General features: G+C 27.1%; 1 protein-coding gene across 3 annotated transcripts in view; it reads left to right on the top strand.

Moving 5' to 3' along the window:
• Positions 1-6870: 6870 nt before the first annotated feature.
• LOC107450784 (glutamate receptor ionotropic, kainate 2) overlaps positions 6871-21544 on the top strand; it is a 38981-nt gene continuing 24307 nt past the window's right edge. The window contains exons 1-6 of one of the 3 annotated variants that reach the window (XM_043046359.3): positions 6871-7098; positions 12276-12431; positions 13909-14160; positions 16749-16945; positions 17019-17072; positions 21140-21298. In XM_043046359.3, the coding sequence (XP_042902293.2) occupies positions 7029-7098; positions 12276-12431; positions 13909-14160; positions 16749-16945; positions 17019-17072; positions 21140-21298 (888 nt within the window). In that variant the 5' untranslated portion in view covers positions 6871-7028. The other 2 variants (XM_043046360.3, XM_087169008.1) reach the window with 2 other exon arrangements.

A 21544-nucleotide genomic window follows, 5' to 3' on the forward strand; every position in this document is an offset into this window, starting at 1 on the left:
GGAAATAAAATGATGCATATATTTTTTATTTTGCATTTCCAGTTTTAAAGAACAAATTTTCTACTTTTATAGATAAATTAAACCTTTCTTCATTCAGAACAGGTAGAAGATGACTTCACAATGACTCTTCTTGATGCCGAAAATTTTCTCTGATCCACAAAAGGTTAAAGGAAAGTTTAAGCTTTTCAAACGGTAAAAAATTTTGCTGTTCTTGCTTGGCTTAGACAAACTAAACCAAGGAGACCATGTTCCGCTCATTCAACAGCTGCCCTACAGAGGCACCCATACAATCTAAGATATATTTATGAGAGAGAAGCGATGAAACAGCATAAGCCTTCTCATTTCAGTTAAAAATTGGGCTCTTAAGGTGACCAGTACTAAGTCAATATATAGAGTGGTCTGAGCAAGTCTTGGACAGGAGCACTGCAATGACAGTCCAGGGGTGGGGTTCTCCAGTAACTAAAAAGTTTTAAAACTGATAATTTAGTTAAAATCAATAGAGCTCAAGGCTATTGCGCGTAATAATTTGACTAAATTTGTTTTGTTACGAAAATTATGAAAGTGTCTTCGATAAAAAAAAAATAAAAACCCTATTTATAGATGGATCTCCAAAAAACTTAAAAGCTGACCGTGTTGTATTTTTTATTTATTAATAATGGTTTTATGAAAGGCAATAACAGATTGGAGAGACCAAACCGGTTGATATTATTCGAATTACATTATTTTTCTTAAGAAATTTGCTTTAAATTTGATTCCTAGAATATCAAAAATATTTTCAAAACTTCTCATTTTTAATTAGCTAATAAAATTAGTAGTTAAAATTTTACAGATCAGTTACGGATTTTAACATTTGTAGTTTTCTCAAAGCTGTTGCAAAGTCATGTCACTTATTATTAATTTAATTTAATCAAATGTAAAGAATAAAAAAAATCTTTGAAGTAAGAAAATTTCAATAATGTTTCAGTAACAAAATAAAAGGGATTGCAGTTTTATAAAACCACAGGAAACGTTTCTAAAATAAGCATGACCTCTTCATTTTCAACATTTATTATTCTACATATTTTACGTAACTTTAAGTTAAGTATTTTACGTGTTAAGTTCAAGATTTTGCGCTGCAAAACAAATTGCTGTTTTGTGAGTTTACTCTTACGTTACGAAGACTAGGTTTTTTTAAGGAGTTATAGTGTAGAGTGAAAATAACTAGAAATTTTATAATTTAAAAGGAAAATACTAGTGGATGTGTGCTTATTTTCTTGACATGTTCTGTTCTAACTATTGAAGAAATTAAATTTTGCTGAACGTGATTGATTCAAACATTAGATTTTCTCTTAATAAGGTAATTATACTTATTGGGTCAAAACAAGAAAACTTTATTACTAGGAGCTCCAAGAAATTGCCTTTTGAAACACCCCAAGTTTAAAAATATTTCTCATGTTTCATTTAGTTTTAAAAACTGAATTTAATAAATAAGTAAATTTTTTAAAAATATTACTCATTTTAATCAAATTAAACTTTAGGAGGGACAAGTACATTCATATTCAAGATTTTTGGTGTAGTGAAAAGCTTACGTTGATAATAAAAAAACAAAATAGGTCAAAAGTAAATTTATTCCAGTTTTAGCTTTTTACAAGATAAATATTTGACAAAACAGTAACAAATAATAAAAATATAGTGAGATACTATCCAACTTAAATAACGAAAATCCATTCAACAAATACATACAAATAAAAACAATTTATCATTAATAACGTTTTTGCTCAAAATGAAGCTGTTAGGAAAAATAATAATTCAAAATATTAAAAATTTGATTTATCATTAAGGTGATTCTACTTAAAAGTGTTATTCGGTTATATATTACTTAAAAATAATTTCATACTGTTTTCGATTATCACCCGATAACAATCTTTATTTAGCTTAGTCAGGTATAAATAACAGAAGAATTATTTCAAAAATGAATATAATCAATATGAACAGTCTCGAAAGTAAAGTTTTACAATTCATCATGCCACTTTTTCGATATATTGAACAATACTTAAAGAAAACCAAATAGATGCATATGCAGTTTTATTTAGAAAATTCAGTTTGTATCTCAAGAAAAACGCATGTTTTGATACAGAACGAGTCACTTATATACAATACGTTTTATTACAATTAAAGAGATAAGAACAAATTTAAACTGACATAAAAGCTGTGTTTTAGAACAAAGATACACTAATAAAAGAGAACTAAAATAAAGACCAGCATATACATAAGAAGTTAAACATTTTACCAATAATTATGAAACTGGTAGTTAACAGTATAATCCATCCAATTTTCATTGTTAAGTAGTTCAATTTAATATTTCCTAACTGAAGCATTTCCAGAGTCTTAATATACAGATTTATACAGTAATCCCTAAATATAACATTAATTTAAATACCTAAATTCAACCAATATTATAAATTTGAAACAAAGTTTTTCAATTTAAGTTATTACCTTTTACTCATTTCGATATTTCATAATGTTATTAGAATCAATAATAGTCTGCATAACAACTAGCAAGAAGATTCAGAAATATTTTGAATCGAAGCAGAATTTGAATGAATTATTTACTTTAAGAGTAAGCTAATGTTTTCCTAATAATCATGAATGACATTTCAAAAAGCAACATATTTCTCAAAACAATTCTTAAATATTTTCTTTAATATAGTAATTTACAATAATGAACAAATTTTTAAATATCAGACTTGAAAATACCAGATTGTTTATTTCAGTAAGTCTTGCATATCGATAATTAAAAACGCATGCAGCTATTCAGATAACGAAACTTCAGATGCGAGCGAAAAAAATCTATTATCACAGACCCTATCTATTATGTGATGCACTTATGTTCTACCTTGGATAGATTCTCATTATTGCAATATTTATAAAGGCAATACCAGAAAATATCAAATACCGCATTTATTTAAGCAGTACTGGAGTTAATAATGGTTTGCTGATTTTTTACGACTTTCTTTATTAGTTTTAGCAATTATCGATATTAATCCGTAAAAAAAATTACCATATTATTATTGACGTTGAATTGTTGTTTAATGTTCTAAGTACGATTTTCGTTATTAGTTTTAAAAATTATCGATATTAATCCGTAAAAATAATTGCCATATTATTGACGTTGAATTGTTGTTTAATGTTCTAAGTCGACAATGAGCTTTCTCGTGCTTGGAATTATCTGATTTCCAAATTTCATCGCTTTCGTTCAGGATTGTTTTTATCTCTCTCTGTGTGTATCTATCTATCTATCTATCTATCTATCTATCTATCTATCTATCTATCTATCTATCTATCTATCTATCTATCTATCTATATATATATATATATATATATATATATATATATATATATATATATATATATATATATATATATATATATATATATATATATATATATATATATTTATATATATAAAGTACAAATTACTATACTAAAAAGTGTATTTGTTTTTCAAATAGTTTTTTTACTCTGCTTTAGATGCTGTCTACGTAATTTAAAAAAAATGACTGCATTCTTAACGCATAAATTTAAAAATATTAACACATAGTTTGTGGGGTCCTAATGATGAGTAACTAAATATTTATTTTCTGTTAAAAGCAATGTTCTTAACCAGTATCCCCTGTTAAACTCTTCAATTAAAGAAAATCTTGTTTCACACTTGGGTGAATTTTTAGTCGCATCAAAAATAAAAGGAATAAAGCGTTTGTGACAGCAAACGACAAATGCATCTGTTATCTGTTATCTGAGAATAAGAAGTTCTTTATCCATTTTTCTTGACGCGTCGAACACCGTTGCGCTGTGTTGTGCCAAGAATTTTAGACACTTGAGAGCTACGCCATTTTTCTCATTTCTTTGGAACTCTTTCCTGTCGTCAATCTAATAGTTTTTGTACGGCGAATGCAGAATTAGATTCCTTTGGTGAGCCAAAACTCTAATTATATTCAAGGCCGTGATGAAAATGGCTATCTTTCATAACTTGATTACGAGATTTGAGGAATTGGCAGGAGTTATGTTTGTAAAATTTTTTTGTCGAAAAATGGAACGATGGGAATTTGCCAGGTAGTGTGGGGAACTTGAATTACTAATTTTTATCCTCCCTCTGAGAATAAACAGTAAAATGTAAAAGTGTATCTGCGGCTTTCGAAAAATGTTAGGTATCAGCAATTTTTAAGCTTATCATAATCAAAAAGAGAGAAAACTTTAAATTAAATTTGATATAATGATTTGATTTTAACGAACTAAGGCTCTCAATCCAAATAGTTTTAGGGTCTAACTAAAGTATGCGAATATTATTAATTAGCATAGGCGATATTTTAAATTAGGAAGTTAGACCTCAAAACATGTATTTTTAGAATAAACATGTTTTTTTTCGACGGATTTGGATTTTTGGTTCTAAAAATATGGAGGGTAGCTGATATGAATATCGTTCGTATAGTTTAGGCTGCTTAGCTGTAGAAAGTTTAGTCTGCATGTTAATTTCATTTTTTCCGTACATCGAGTTTTCTCTGGAAATAAGGAAGCAAATTAAATAATTTTTGCAGACCATTAAAAACTTGTTTATCCAATAATAATTCCATGTAAAAATGTTTTCATAATTATTTACTGCTATTAAATAAAATTAATTTTTTTAAAGTTTTAATTGTAAGGTTTACAAATTCTTACACCATCTTAATAAACGTAATTTAAAATAGTAAAATCCAAAATTTGCAAAGATTTGGTCGTAGAGTCTTGAGACATGAAATTTTAAACGAAGAACTTAAGATGGTGAAGTACGCAAAAGACCATATTTTCTAGATTACCCATATTTTGAGTATGAAGAATTCATATTCATCGAAAAAAAAAAGGTGTGCTTGTTTTGAGAAGGTAAGTTGTTGAGTCTGATTTCATACTTTAAAATATCATATGCGCAAATTATTTAGCACATTTAAGGTTGACCCTTGAGCCATAATGATAGTCATTCATTAGATCAAAAGTTATTAAAAGAGTTCGCTTTTTTGTGCACAGTGCACAAATAAATTTCTTTTATTATGCAATATTATTTTTTGCAATATAGTAACTGAAAATAAAAAAGTTCTTTATCATTTCTCCTTCTCTTTTTAAATACAAAAAAATGAAGTATATATTTGTTTCTGTCTACTCAAGTTTTTGATGTAAATCGTCATTCAAAAGTTTTTGCTAAACAAAGAGTCATTAGTAAAATATCTGATCAAGTGATAATTGAATTGTCTTGAAAGTGATTTTTTGAATGCTAATTAATGGCCTAAAATATAAACATCACACTGACTGACAAACTGAAAGTTTATTGATTTCGGAATTTAAGAATTAAGGCACGAAGTAAATTATTTTTTAAGTAACACATTAAATTGTGCATAAACTAGATTAAAATGGAGAAGTTTACTAGAAAAAAAAAGATGCTTTATAAACAAATTCTTGATGTTTCTGTAAATTTTAGACTCTATACAATTTACTGTTATGAGGGTTTACATGCAATTTCACTGAGTTTTTAAGTCAGTTTTTCGAAGACTTTCTCGTCATGTTACTTTAAAAGTTTTAACGGACATTCCTCAGTGTTTCAAATACAATTGACAATTTTTAAAGCCTGCTATAAACAAAATGGAAGGGGATAAATAAGTACGATTTGATGTTTTCTGCCTGCTTTGGTAAGTTTTCATTCTCACCAAGTAAAGAAATTAGTTACAAATTCTTCAACAGATGGCGTTGCTAACTGAGAAGAACTTTGAAAAAATGTTTTCAAAATAAACACCATTTGCTACAAAAACGTACCGCAGGATTGATGGCAAAATTTACTGAAGCCCATCAAATATTTCATTTGCAATTATCTGACGTGTTACAGAAAACAATGTTTGAGAGTTTTTTCCAGTCAGAAGCACATAAGCAATTGAGTACTCCAGGCAAAGAAAATCAAAAAAACAATAATTAGTGTTTTTAGGTCATCTCTGAACTGGCTTTAAAAATGAGGGAAAATGGCTCAAATAAAGTTTGCAAAAATCTCTATTGATCAGGGGTGAGAGTTTTCTGCAGGAAAAGAAACATTCTAAATATTTTTATATGGAGTTGCCAGTTTTGAAAATAAAAGCAATGAAAATGTAGAGAAGGATTAAAATGTTACTTTTTACGGCTTTTCCAGAGTAAATAACTCAAAATTTGATACATGAATATGCAGAAGAATAATTTGTTTAGCGATGAACTCTAAATATGTTTTTTTTTTTAATTACCCAGGCATTAAAAAAAGTATCGGGTTCTTCCATGAAGTGATTTTTCTCTCCTATTCCGAAATTCCAAAATTCCTACTTATTATATGCTTAAAAAACCAGAAAAATTCTGTAAACATGAAAATACCTATAGGTAAAAATTATGTTTAAAGTTTCGCGGTGTTATAGTTGTGTTGCATTGATATATATTAAAGTTGTAGTCTTGTTCTTATTAAGAGACAATGAATTTTATTATGTCAATGAGTTTTTTCGGTTCAACTTTTAGACAACGTAAAAGAAACTAGTTTTTATTTCTTTTGAAAATATCTTAAATTTTCTTAAAATGAACCTAAAGCTAAATTTGAATGCAATGATTTCTTATTAATTGTTCTTCAGCTTGAAATAGAAAAAATTTGAGCTTTAAAACCATCCGAAAGAGCACTACAATAATATATCAATCAAACGAAAGCGTTCTGTCACATTCTATCTTCTCACTACCAAACATTCTTTTTTTTTAACTCGACATTTGCCATCCATTTTTATTCTTCCGTGCTATGCGTGAGTGGGAGTCACACAATAAGAACGTTTTTTCTAAAATGATCTAAACGGGCAGTACCCGTCAGTTCTTGGGCTTCCAAATTAAGAAAGTCGTATAAGCACCTTGATTTGTTCTCCTTGCATCTTCCATCTCTTTTTACCCGAGAGTGAGTGAGAACTTTACCAAAGTGCTAGATCTCGAATTGTGTCCCGCGTTCATGTTTACGTGTGACTGACTGAATTGAAATGTTGACATGGGGATTGTTGATGTCCTACGTGTTTCTCGCCAACGCTTTGCCAACTGTGATACGCTTGGGTGAGTGTTTATCATTCTGTCTTTTTAAAATGAAATTGATTGCGCCGTAATGTGTTTCATAAATTAATCAAATTTTTTGAAAGAAAGAGCCAGCTCTTTGGATAATAATAACTCAGAGAATGTTTAAAGATTAAGAAGATCATGCGAAAAGGTTGCTGTTTAATTTAAACATTTTTAAAAACTACTTTACATAATTGCAACTGCTGCCTACATACGAACTTATCAATAAAAGTGTTTCCTTTTTAAATGTGTCGACTAGTTTAGAAAAAATGTTTACTCAAAATGTGTTTTTAAAATATGAATTACTTGATTATAAGCAAGAAAGTAATGTTAAAATGTTTGTATTAGATTATATCTTCATAGATTAAATATTAAGCGATTTAATTTATTTTTTATTAGTTGTACTTGCACTTGCAGACCATTACGGATTAAAGTGTAACATTTATTTTCTAAGAACTCTTTTAGAATAAAAATAGCAATTGTATAACATGACGAAATATTTTGCTGTTATAAACAGCTGTACAATTACGTGGCGAATATAGTCATTATCTGGATTAACATTACATTCATATCTGGATAAGTACAATTAATGATTTCATTTTTATAATGTTTTCCTCCTTTAAGTATTTAATTACTTTTGTAATAATAATAATTCATTTTTAGTGTTGATTATAATTTTTTTTTGTAATTTTAGTATTTTTGTGATTTGAATCCTTTTTTTTATTCATTACTCAATTAAATATCATATAGTTATAGAATCATACCATATTGAAGACCCATTAATTTGAGAATTCTAACGTGCGCTGTTTCTTACGAATTCTTACTTTATAAGTAAAATGTGTATTAAAATCGTTTAACACGGAACACCCTATTTCAACTCGCTTGTTAAACTTTATATTTTTATAACAATTCTTTTATAAGCATGTTTCAAATATTACCAAGAATCTGTGATGCCTCAAAACTATGAAGAGTTCTAAATTCTAAATCTTAATTTTTTAACCCTAACTTTATATGGGGTTAAAGTAAATACAATAATAATTTATATAAGAAAAATAGCGGTTTTACAGGAAGTATTTTTTATGCAAGCAATAATTATCAGTTAATCCCAATAGCACCAAATTACCTTTCAGAAAAATGCAAGCATTTTTAAAAATAATCAAAGCTAATGGTAAGTTTGTCCACTCAATTCCTTTTTGTGTAGTTATTTATTTTTTAAGTAAAATAAAATGTCAAAAAATCTGAAGCAATCAAACGTCAGTTAGACTGAAGAATAATGTCAGACAGTTGACGCTTCGACGGAATTTAAATGTTGCAGAAAACATACTTAAAAACAAGCCTTTCTATCAAGTAAACGAGAGATTCTAGAGACAGTTTCCTTTGTTTAGATTTTATGGTTTTCGGAGAAGACAATAGGAACAATCGGAAGCTTAAATATTTCAGCGTTTAAAAACGATGCTTAATTATTCTTTTGTTTCAGTTAACCCGTTAAAATTTAGCCCTCCTTTTAGGGACGATTCTAGGACATAAAGTGGCAGAAATTAATTTTCTAACATATAATTAACGCATATTTTTAAGTATTAATTCCATTTATATTTTATAAATATTGGTTTCAAGCATTTGGCTGACAATATATCTCTTAAAATAAATAATCCCAAGAAATTGGAGAGCTAAGATATTGCGTGATTAAAAACTTCGTTCGCTTCAAAAATATACAAACTCTAAATAACAGGCCACATATATCTAGTGCTCAAAAGCAGGAGCCCATTTTCAAGACTTGTCAGACATGAATAGGAAAAAAACTGTTATTTTCAATTAGTATAGTTTGTTTATAGTATATTTTAGTGTATTTATAGTGTATTAGTATTTTTTAGTGAATAATGTTTTTAACCAAGTAAAGTAGCTTTTTCTTATTTCTTAGTCGTACCAAAAAGTATTTTTTTCTGAAATCTCAACGATAAGTAATAAGTTTGTTTAATTATTAATTGCATTATATTACTAACAATAGTTAAAGGCAGAATAAATATAATTTCGAAAAGTGTATTTATTTTTATTATCCGAAATAATTTTCTAAGTATAGGATACTTCATCGATAGTTTGGATACTTAGAAGAAGAAGGCTATTTTGTTTTGAAATATATCATAATGTCATGTTTTGATGCATATTTTTGCAGTACGTCCCTAAGTACCAAAAGTGTGTCGAATTTTGATTTAATCTTTAGGCAAGGTTTTTAGAATTTTTAAGACAGTATCTTATAGTATCTTTTAGGAAATTTAATAATTATCTGAAAAAAACATTGTTAAAAATCACAGTTTTGGAGTTAATGAGATACAAATTAAGAAACATATCACTGAATCAGTTACACATACTGTCTGTCTAACTGAAGAACATCTCCCACCACAGACTTTGGGACTGTCTGTTGCTATGGAAACAAAGGCACATTTCAAATGAGGAGAGCTTTTTTTTAATAGCCCGATTTGAAATATGTGTGCTTATTTCACACTCCCACTTGAATAGTTTAGTATGACACACATGGCCACAGACATTGCTTCAGACAACTGGCAAGTAGAGCTTTTTTTTATACTGACAGTACTGTATGTTAAGAGTCAGTTCTAGAAAGTCGAAAAAATAAATATTGTTTCAGAATTGTGTGCACGAAATGTAAAACATTTTTTTTATTTGATTACATATTTTGCAGTTTTTATATGCTTTTGATAATGATCAGAATTGTATGCTTTAAAATATATTAAAAGTTTTTTTTAACTTAATTATTATTTTGGGTAGAAAATCACAGAGGTAATCTCAGGAGACGAAGGGAATTAAAAACACTTTTTTCCCCATAATTCATACGATTCTGGAGCAAAATAGAAGAAATAATTTGGATGAAAAATAACATTTTGACTAACTTTTAAAGAAAAAAGTTCCCCTCTTAATTGTCTTAGTTTTATAACGAGTCAAGAAATATTATTTTTATTAACACGGATATAATCCTTGACATTTCCATATAACGAATGTATATCTACATTTAAAAAAATTACTTGATTTCTTGAGAATTTTGCCTTCTAAAATTTCTACCTGGTCTAAAAATGTTACCCGTAGCGAAAAAAGAGGAAGTTTGAAATTTAACTTCGTATTTCGTTTTGGATTTTAATCGATAATAAGCTATTAGTCATTATAGTTTTATAGCTAGTTATATATTTTTCCACAAATATTTTTCTTATTCAATTCAATCTGAGGGGTAAACGTTCGGTTTTGGTACACTGTAAGAAATCTGTAGTATTACTAGAAAATGTATTGGAAAATTGGATTCCACAAACTTTTCTAGCAACATTATTGCATTAAAGTTAGTTATCATAGTATATTTGTTAGGTTTAAAGCAGAAAATTTACTAATAATATGTAGTACCATTAGAGGAATCCGTGCACTGTAGAATCCCACCTTCTTAGAGATTTTCTATTGGTAATATAGATTTCTTTCATAGTGCAGTTTGTCGAGGACAAAAATCACTTTTGAAAAATTTTTTTGTTATAAATTTTTTCTTGAACATTTTTCTTAATAAATTCGATTATAAGCTCTGAAGGGTGCAATCTTTTGTCTTTGATTCTGTAAGAAATCTGTAGTATTACCAGAAAATTTATTGGAAAATTGGATTCCACAAACTTTTCTATCAGCATTATTACATTAAAATTAATAAACATAGTATATTTGCTAAGTTTAAAGCAGAAAATTTACTAATAATATGTAGTACCATTAGAGGAATCCGTGCACTGTAGAATCCCACCTTCTTAGAGATTTTCTATTGGTAATATAGATTTCTTTCTTAGTGCAGTTTGTCGAGGACAAAAATCACTTTTTAAATTTTTTTTGTTATAAATTTTTTCTTGAAAATTTTTCTTAATAAATTCGATTATAAGCTCTGAAGGGTGCAATCTTTTGTCTTTGATTCTGTAAGAAATCTGTAGTATTACTAGAAAATTTATTGGAAAATTAGATTCCACAAACTTTTCTAGCAACATTATTGCATTAAAGTTAGTTATTATAGTATATTTGTTAAGTTTAAAGCAGAAAATTTACTAATAATATGTAGTACCATTAGAGGAATCCGTGCACTGTAGAATCCCACCTTCTTAGAGATTTTCTATTGGTAATATAGATTTCTTTCTTAGTGCAGTTTGTCGAGGACAAAAATCACTTTTTGAATTTTTTTTGTTATAAATTTTTTCTTGAACATTTTTCTTAATAAATTCGATTATAAGCTCTGAAGGGTGCAATCTTTTGTCTTTGATTCTGTAAGAAATCTGTAGTATTACTAGAAAATTTATTGGAAAATTAGATTCCACAAACTTTTCTAGCAACATTATTGCATTAAAGTTAGTTATTATAGTATATTTGTTAAGTTTAAAGCAGAAAATTTACTAATAATATGTAGTACCATTAGAGGAATCCGTGCACTGTAGAATCCCACCTTCTTAGAGATTTTCTATTGGTAATATAGATTTCTTTCTTAGTGCAGTTTGTCGAGGACAAAAATCACTTTTTAAATTTTTTTTTGTTATAAATTTTTTCTTGAACATTTTTCTTCATAAATTCGATTATAAGCTCTGAAGGGTGCAATCTTTTGTCTTTGATTCTGTAAGAAATCTGTAGTATTACCAGAAAATTTATTGGAAAATTGGATTCCACAAACTTTTCTATCAGCATTATTACATTAAAATTACTAAACATAGTATATTTGCTAAGTTTAGCACAGTAAAGTTACTAGTTACATGTTGTGCTACTAGAAACAAGGATTCCAACCATAGAATCCTAGTTTCTATAGAATCCCAGTGTGTTAGGAATTTTCTAGTCGTAATACAGATTTCTTTCACGGTGCTGTTCGACAATTTATCACTTTTGAAAATGCAAACTTTAAACATCTATCTCAGAGATATGTAGGAGTGTTCTTATATAGGTTAAGATTACTTCGATTTTTTCATTCATGGAAAACATAAAAACTGTGTTTAATGAAGATACCTGCGCTTAAAGTTAAGGACTTGGGTATATTATTTATGTGAAGCGTGGTTTCATGTCAAAATTACAAAGATAATGTTGAGTCCTCCAGTATTTTAGAGTATCTTTTATGGTCACTTATTACGTTGGTTGTGCGTAACATTTAATATACATTTGTTGTGATTCAATAGGTGGTTTATTTGATGCCTCTGAAAAAGAACAACAACTTGTTTTTCAAATTGCAGTAGATCGAGTAAACAACAACAACGCAGTTTTGCCTTTTTCAAATCTCAGTGCTCTTAAAGAAATTCATCAACCAGATAACAGCTTTGATGTTTCAAAAAAAGGTAACACAGACAGATTATTTTTGGAATATTAGAAGATTTAATAAATCTAATTAACATTATAAATTTGTTAAATTTAACATGTTTTTAAAGTTTTTAGTGAAATGTTTTGTCATTATAGTACATGTTTAGTTTTTTCTGTTTGGCATATTTATATAAAGTACTTATATAGGTTTAGTAGGGCTTTTAATTCGCATCAGTAATAAAAGATTCAAATTTTTATTTGGAATTACAGGGACATTCAGAGGAAAACAAATGAAGACACTTGTAAAACCATTCTGTAAAATATAGAATGCTTTCTCATACGATTAATTTTAACCGAAAAAAATAAGAATTTTGTTGAAGTTTTGAAGAGAACCTAATTGATCCCAATGATTTTCGATCCCAATTTGAATCCTTAAAAATGCAGCGAAAAATTATGTTTATTTTTTATATTTGAAATATTTCGAGACTAATAGTTAACAGTTTTTTTATAAAAATTTTTTTTTGTAAACTTTTTAAAAGTGCATGAATTAAATTTTTTTTTCTCGCTTTATTATGTATTAATCTATAAATTTTCTTTGTAACATTAAGAAGATGTTTGAACATTTAATAACATTCAAAACATTTTTGTCAGTTTTTAACAAAACTAAGAATACCTATTCTCTTTTATGCTTTTTTATTTATTTAATAGTCATACTATACTTCGTCTTTATTAATTTTAAAATTAAAGTTTAAAAAATACGGTTATTTTAAGATTTAAAATTATTGTTTACTTTTTGCGTTTAATTTTTTTAAGTGAATTTATGCATCAAAAATTAAAATTTTTTTCTTTATTTAAAAAAGAGGGCAATCTATATGAAGCAAATATATTCCAAATTTTTCTCATAGTTTTTATGATAAGATCCTTTTAAAATTAGAAAAATATGAAAAAAAGAAAATATTAAAAAAAAACTGAATTCAAGGTAACAACATCAGAACTTGAAATTTAATACAGCGAAAAATATTAGTGCGGAGTATACTATACTGTCATTATAATAAATATAATATGATGAATTTAATAAAGGGATAAATCTTATTAAACGTATCAAATGAGACAAAAACAGTATTTTTCCACATTTAAAAGTTAATAATTAAATTTAAATAATAATAACAATAATGATGATAACATAATTATCTCAAAACGCTCATTATTTTAGTATTTTGGTTCCTCTTAAATAAAATAATTTTAAATGTGTTTTGTCATAAAGTTTTTAACATTTGTTTTGTTATTTTATCAGTTTGCAAGCTTTTGAGGAAAGGAATAGCTGGAATATTTGGTCCTCAATCAGCACATTTAAAAGTTAATTAATAATTAAATTTAAATAATAATAGCAGTAATGATGATAACATAATTATCTCAAAGCGTTCATGATTTTGGTATTTTGGTTCCTCTTAAATAAAATAACTTTAAATGTGTTTTGTCATAAAGTTTTTAACATTTGTTTTGTTATTTTATCAGTTTGCAAACTTTTGAGGAAAGGTATAGCTGGAATATTTGGTCCTCAAACAGCTCTGGCAGCAAGTCATGTTCAGTCAATATCAGACGCTCTAGAAGTACCTCACATTGAAATACGATGGGATTATAAATTGCAGAGAGACGATTTGTCTGTTAACTTACATCCACACGCGTCAGCTCTAAATCAAGCTTACATCGATGTTGTTAGGAGGTGGGGATGGAGGAAATTTATCATAATTTATGAAGAGAGTGAAGGTAGGTCAACTGTAATTTGAGTATAACACTAAAATTTTCTTTCTATTGCTTAAAGTGGCTTAAGAAAAATTTTCAATTTTGTACGTTGTATTCTAATTTGTACAAATTCAATTTAATTAGTAAGTAGCATTGATAACTATTACGATTTATCCAAATAGGATAAACACTAAATAAGTTGATTGTTTTATTTGGAGCTTAAGATTTAATGGAAAAATCAGGTAGAGAAATTTTAAGTTGATTTACTTCTTATTAAAGCATTAGTATATGTATGTATTCGTGAGTTAAAAAAATAAAAATCTATGGCCTATAACTCTGTACATGAGTCATAGAAGCAGGAGGGGAAAATGTTGTACACTTCAACTAAGTACTGCCCAAAATTGACATCTAAATAAAGACTTCGTAAGTCGTAAAATAATATTCAACTTTTTTTAAAATTTATTTTCCAAATGATTATTTGAGTTAGCAATTTCACGTTTTCATATACCTAGTAAATATGTTTAACAATATAAATATATTTTAATTTTTATTACAGAATCTTAACCAATCCCCATAGCTTTAGGAATATTTTAGAGAATTTAGTCAATTTTAGTAGCAAGGGAACACCGTTTTGAATTTTATATTAAAATCTATAACAATCAGAGATGATTAAAATTAAAAATAAAACATTTTTTTAAATACTAGTCTCAATTAGATCTTGTTCTTGAGTGTAAATTGGCAAAATTAAATAAATGAATGTTTTTCGGTAGCGTACACCATTTTTCGTTTTATTTATTGTAATTTTTTTCTCCATATTTAAAACAAGGGCCGGAATAACCTGGTTGGTAGGGCGTTGGACTCATGTTCGTGATAATGGGAGTTCGAATCCATCAGGCCGAAGAATTCCAGCATTATGACTGGTTCAATGTTAAATCTGCCAGGGTGACTAAGTCCGCCTAGTTCCCATAACAAATCAATACCTCTGGGGGTACTGATTCAGGAGTTCCCTTGTCTCCTGGATTGGGTTTAAAATTATAAGGCTTCGGAGTTGAACATTGGTAATCGCAAACTCAAATTTGTGTCGGCTGTTCAACAATCGTTACAAAATAAAAAAAAATATTTTAAACAAAATTATTCGACTTTTATACGGAACGCACCATTTCAAATTTCCTCTTTTAATCAATAAACAATGGTTTCGAAATTCATAGAATATGTTACTTTTTTATATTTATCTCTAATATATCTTGTTCTGTGTGGCGTAAATTGGCTAAGACGACTAAAATATTTTTTTTGTTGCTAGAATCACCATCTCCTTTTATTTTGAAGATTTCTTACTATTTTTGTAATATTTTAAACAAAATTTCTTGAATCCCGTTTAATGGAATCCGCTAATCCGCACCACTACTCTGACTCAAAATTGGAAACCTCAGAAACCATAGAAATAGCTCAGTTTTTAACATTTAACTCAATTACATCTTTCTCATGGGCGTAAATAAGTTAAAATAACAAAAAAAAAAACATTCTTTAGAGACATCACGATCTTTGAGTTTTAACTTTATTTTTTTGTGTCTTACAATAGAATTGTAAAATATTCGCTAGAATATTTTACTTCACTGGTTTATTGAATATTCTTTTAATAAACCTTAATTGTGTGTTTCACCCCACAACTAGAGCATATTAAATTTAAATGTATGATTACGTTATACATATAATTTAAAAACATCCTTATTATTAGTTTTTTTTGTTTTCTTTTAGCACCAACTTAAAATGTTTTGAAGCTTTTATTTTAGTCACTGTAGAGTAAGAAATGCAGCATTGTTGGAATATAGTTACGTGGTTGACCGTCTCTTATCCTTAAAAATAGATTCTCAAATATGAAATTCGGGTTCCATTTGTAAAAAAAAAATAAAAATGAAAAGTATCTTGTCCATAGAGTGCAGTTTTGTGGTATATTTATCGCCAAATACTGTTACAGGCAATAACTATCAATGAATAATTACTAAAATTACCTACAAATTAAATTCTACGTAAACCACTAGAACATATTGTATAATAATTCAAGTATAGCAATTGAAGAAAAAGATTGATCCAGAGCCTGGATGTCACATTTGAGTCCCTTTATTTAAATATTGGTTTGCACTTAAATTTATAAAATTAAAAATTATAAAAGTAAAATATATAAAAGTAAAATATATAAAAGTAAAATATATAAAAGTAAAATATATAAAAGTAAAATATATAAATGTAAAATATATAAAAGTAAAATATATAAAAGTAAAATATATAAAATTAAAATATATAAAATTAAAAGCTCGTTACAATTTAGGACCGCTTTTAAAATGATGTCTAAATTCTTGGACTAATCAAGAGCTGTAGATATGAACAGGCTGTTAATGCAAATCGAAATTTAATGCAATTGAAGTTCTTTTTTTATTCTTTTATTCACAAAATAATTCCGGAACACAATTATCGTACTGAAAAAAAAACACAGTATTTAACTCGTAATAATTATATTTATAGTACAAAAAACAACTAGTCATCCATAAAAACCCTTACTGCTCAAATAGTTTTAATTTTACTGAAACTTCCTATCGTAATGCAATTTTTTCTAGCCATTGTGAGACTTCAGGATTTTTTAACACAGACTTCTTCAAGTGAATGGGAAATTCAAGTGTATCAGTTCCCACCGGACAAACCTTACAGGCACTTATTCCTTCAGATTCGATCTTCACAGGCAAGTATTTCATCCGAAGACATTTGCATTCTTTTGGATGTTCCAGCAAAAAGTTTGGGAGCTGTTCTGAAACAGGTATAATTAAATTTATTCTGTTCTGGTTTAAAAGACATGCTAGCATTAAAATTAAAAGAAACTTGTTTTGCAGGCTCAACAGGTTGAAATGATGACTGTGAAAAATAAGTATATTATAACATCAATGGTAAATATTTCAATGCTATAACACCCCATAAATTATTTTTATTAGTTATGGCTAATACAAAGATATTAGTTTATTTCTTGCTGATATACAATTTGGATTACTTTAGTGTTGTATTTATTTTGCTCTTGGTTAAGATTATGTTTTTCATTTATGTTGCAATTATGTAACATAAATATTTAATTTTTATTTATATGTATAATGTATTTCATTTGTTTCATGCATTGTATTTATTATCAAATTTGTAAAAAAACAACTATAGTAATAGACATACCCACCAACTGCTACGGAATTTCCGTAGTTTCAGAAAACTTCTTTTCAGACGGTAGCAAAATTAATGTCTCAATATTTAAAAAAAATTAATTTTAGCGTAACTTGTCCACTATTACTTATAAAAGTGCAGGCCATATGGCTAGATTCTTAAGTTCTTTATAAAAGTTTTATGAGAGATCCATTTGCTTTAAAAATTTCTACTTTGGTTCGCTACCACTAGAAAGAATTATTTTCAAAATCTTCATAAGTTGGAGGGTATGGTAATAGAGAATTATTTTGTCGGCGCTAGATTCCTAAATAATTTGTATTAATATCAGGGACATTTTATATCCAATATGGTTTGCATTTTCGTTCTATTTAAATTTTTGTCATTAATGTCATTTGTTTTTATTTGTAAAATTCAGCCTATTTGTATAATGTATTGTACTTTGGATTCATTTTTCCGAAAAGAGAATAGTAATTATTTTTCCATATATATTTCTTTTGTGTGACACTATTAACTCTGGTATTTCTCTATCTATTGGTAACACTATAGCTATTATTCATTTTGATAGGTTGTCTGAAGTATTAGTTAAATTAGTGTTAAAAAATTAGTTTTTACTTTAAGTATTTATTTAGAATAATTTTTTTTTATAGAAATAAAAACATTGTTATGAAGTAATTATTTAGATTTATTTTTGATCTTTTCAAAAATGGCCGTAGAAATTTCAAAAATAAACTGTGCTTTGGTATCACATATACTGCCGTAACAATTGCTGCTGATGACGGAGCTTGGCTTTTTTGAGCAATAGCATGCATATATATATATATATATATATATATATATATATATATATATATATATATATATATATATATATATATATAATAAATAAATAAATACAAGAAAATACTAAGAAAGTTAAGAAAAACAATAAGTATCATTTATTGCGCTTAAGCTGCAAGTAAACAGCACTCATTAGATAAGTTCAAAATGAAGAATAAAACAAAGAAAAATTAAAGACATATGAAAAAAAAAAAAGGGGGGGGGGTAAACAAATTTAATACTCAGAGTAAAATTTTTTTCATAATAATGCAAAAATAAGTTAGCTAAGAGAGATGAATAATTAGATCCCTGTGGTATTCCATTAATTTGAAGAAAGATATCCCTTCCATTGTATAGATAATTACTAAAAAGACAAAAATTAATCAGAATTTCCCAATAATCAAAATCGCAACATAGGATATTTTTAAAATCATGGTAATAATTCAAAAGGACATCTTTTAGTTTAGAAAGGGGAATGCTATTGAAAAGATCCTGGAAATCAAAAGTCGCAATAGAATTAATTTTATTATGTTTAATGAAATCTATGTTTATTTTATTATTTATTTTATTATGTTTAATGAATTCTAATGTTTCTAGGAGCATCTATTTAAATACCACTTTTAATGAAATGAACAGAATTAAAAGAATATGTAGTAATATTTATTTATCCAAAATACAAATCGATAAACTCTTTCAAAATCTGATAAAAAACAATGGATACCCAACTAATGTAATAAAATTTTATATAAAATCATTGAATTAATCGTATATTTTGGTAGATATATTTTCTAAACATTTTTTTGTTAATTTTTATGATTTTCCCATGTGCAAATCCATTTCAGGCCAAAATTCATTGCCAAAATTATTTACTAAATAATTTCTTTGTTAATTTAAGTAATTTTTCCATGTGCAAATCCATTTCGGGCAAATCCGTGGCTAAAATTATGTACTAAAATTTTTTCTTTGTTAATCTTTCCATGTGCAAATCCATTTCGGGCAAAACCGTGGTTAGAATTATTTACTAAAAATTCCTTTGCTAAATAATTTCCCTTGTTAATCTATACAGTTTTTCCATGTGCAAATCCATTTCGGGCAAATCCGTGGATAAATTGTTTGCTAAAAATTTCTTTATTAATTTATACAATTTTCCATGTGCAAATCCATTTCGGGCAAATCCGTGGTTAAAATTATCTGCTAAAATTTTTTTGTTAATTTTTCCATGTGCAAATCCATTTCGGGCAAATCCGTGTTAAAAATTATCTATTGAAATTTTTTCTTTGATAATTTAAATAATTTTTCTATGTACTAATCCATATCGTGCAAATCCGCGGCTAAAATTATTTGCAAAGCAGGCAATTTATGTTTCTCTTTTCTATTTTATATTTTTTCTTAAATAAACATCTATCTTCTAAAACTATTTATGATCAATTTTTAAAATTATCCAGTATAATATTACCTTGTGCACATCCATTTCGGGCCCATCCTTGGTAACTAACAAATCAAAACTCAGAATAACAAATCACTTCGGCAGTGCAGTAAGAATGACACTTTAAAACCCTTTTGTTACACTCGATTTGCGCTTTTGTTTTCATCTTTTGTTTTAATATTTTGTAATCTGGCAATCTTTCTGCGAAAACATTTTTAAATCATTCTTGAAAAATAACCGTCCATGTAAGTTGTTATGATTTTGCTACTCGCTTTATAGTCCCCCCTTTTTAATGTTTTTTCTTTTTATTTTATTTTATTATCTGTTTTTACATGTTATATTTACTTTTTATGATCTATTTTTATGTAGTTATTTTATAAAAAAATTTTTGAGTGCTCCTCACACTATTGTATTAATATATTTTGCTTTGGCTTTATTGATACAATATCAGAAAGCACTCTGTTTTGCGGATATAATCGTGTGGGCTGAAGAAAAGATTATATCTTTTTTTTTTCCGGTTTTTTATTTTCTCCGGTTTTTTAATTAACATTTCACTTTTTTTTTTTTTTTTTTTTTTTAAATAAAATGTTGTTTGTTATTTTTTACTTATTATTTCCCACCCCCTTTTTTTTTTTTTCATATGTCTTTAATTTTTCTTTGTTTTATTCTTCATTTTGAACTTATATATATATATATATATATATATATATATATATATATATATATATATATATATATATATATATATATATATATATATATATATATATATATATATATATATATATATATATATATATATATATATATATATATATATATATATATATATATATATATATATATATATATATATATATACATGTAATGAAGCATTAGGATGCGTTATCAATCTTATGTAACAACAGATATGGAAATAATTTTAATACTTATGCTGCATACTCTGCTGAAATGTCCCGATAGTTTGCGTGATTTAATGACTATAGGGCAGATTTTAAAATATTGTAAAAATTCAATACACAGAGAACTTTGACAATATTGCGGACGTCTCTTGAAAACTTTAAAATTCAAATCCAAATATTTTTGCTCTGGCAATGCCGCAAGCAACAGCTAGACAGTGAAAAAAATTTGGTTAAAATATTATTTAAAGCTAATTAAAGTGTTATGATAGGCGGAGGGGTTGAATCATTAGAATATTCGATTACAGTTGTGCTGTGCATTTGGCTTGGTTACCATTAGAGTTCATATGCTGTATACCAAGCTAATCACTAAAAGCAGCTAGTTTATTAGTAATAGAGTATCCCAAGTTATTTGCATTCTTCCTTGTAATATTTTATTTCTACTATTGTTTACTTTTGCGTCCTTTTTAAGCTTTGTTTGTTTCCCTTTGATTTACATTTCAATTTCTTTATTTATATTATGCAGCCCATTATTATCATGTAAGCTTATGGTTGAATTAAAAAAAACGAATAATAATCTAAAACTTTACCGTATTGACTAAGGTAATGGAAACAAATGTTGAACGAACCTTTCAATAAATGTTAACATTAGAGATAATGTTTTTAGGATCTTCATACTGTTGATTTAGAAGATTTCCAGTATTCAAGAGCAAATATAACAGGCTTTAAAATTCTCAACAGTAATAGTGTTGTTTATGAAGACCTACTGGAGGAAACGAACAAAAGGTTGAGAAGACATAAGGAGGAACAGATCGCTTCACTTACTGTAAGTCATTCTTATATAGTTCTTAATAAACTGAAATATGCAAAATATTAATCATAGAGTTATCATAAATTTATTAAATTCACTTATTTTCTCAGAAAAAAACATGCTATATTGTTACCTGTCCTATAAACAGTATATGTGGATCAATAGGCCAGATTTTTGTCCAATATTCCCACACTCTAAAAAAATCCGGTTTAAATTATTTATTGTAAAATTACATTCACTGTAAAATTACTGAAATTAAAT

The sequence above is a fragment of the Parasteatoda tepidariorum genome, chromosome 8, assembly GCF_982258835.1.
Source record: "Parasteatoda tepidariorum strain Cologne lab strain chromosome 8, Ptep-v5.0, whole genome shotgun sequence".
Classification (NCBI taxonomy): Eukaryota; Metazoa; Arthropoda; class Arachnida; order Araneae; family Theridiidae; genus Parasteatoda; species Parasteatoda tepidariorum.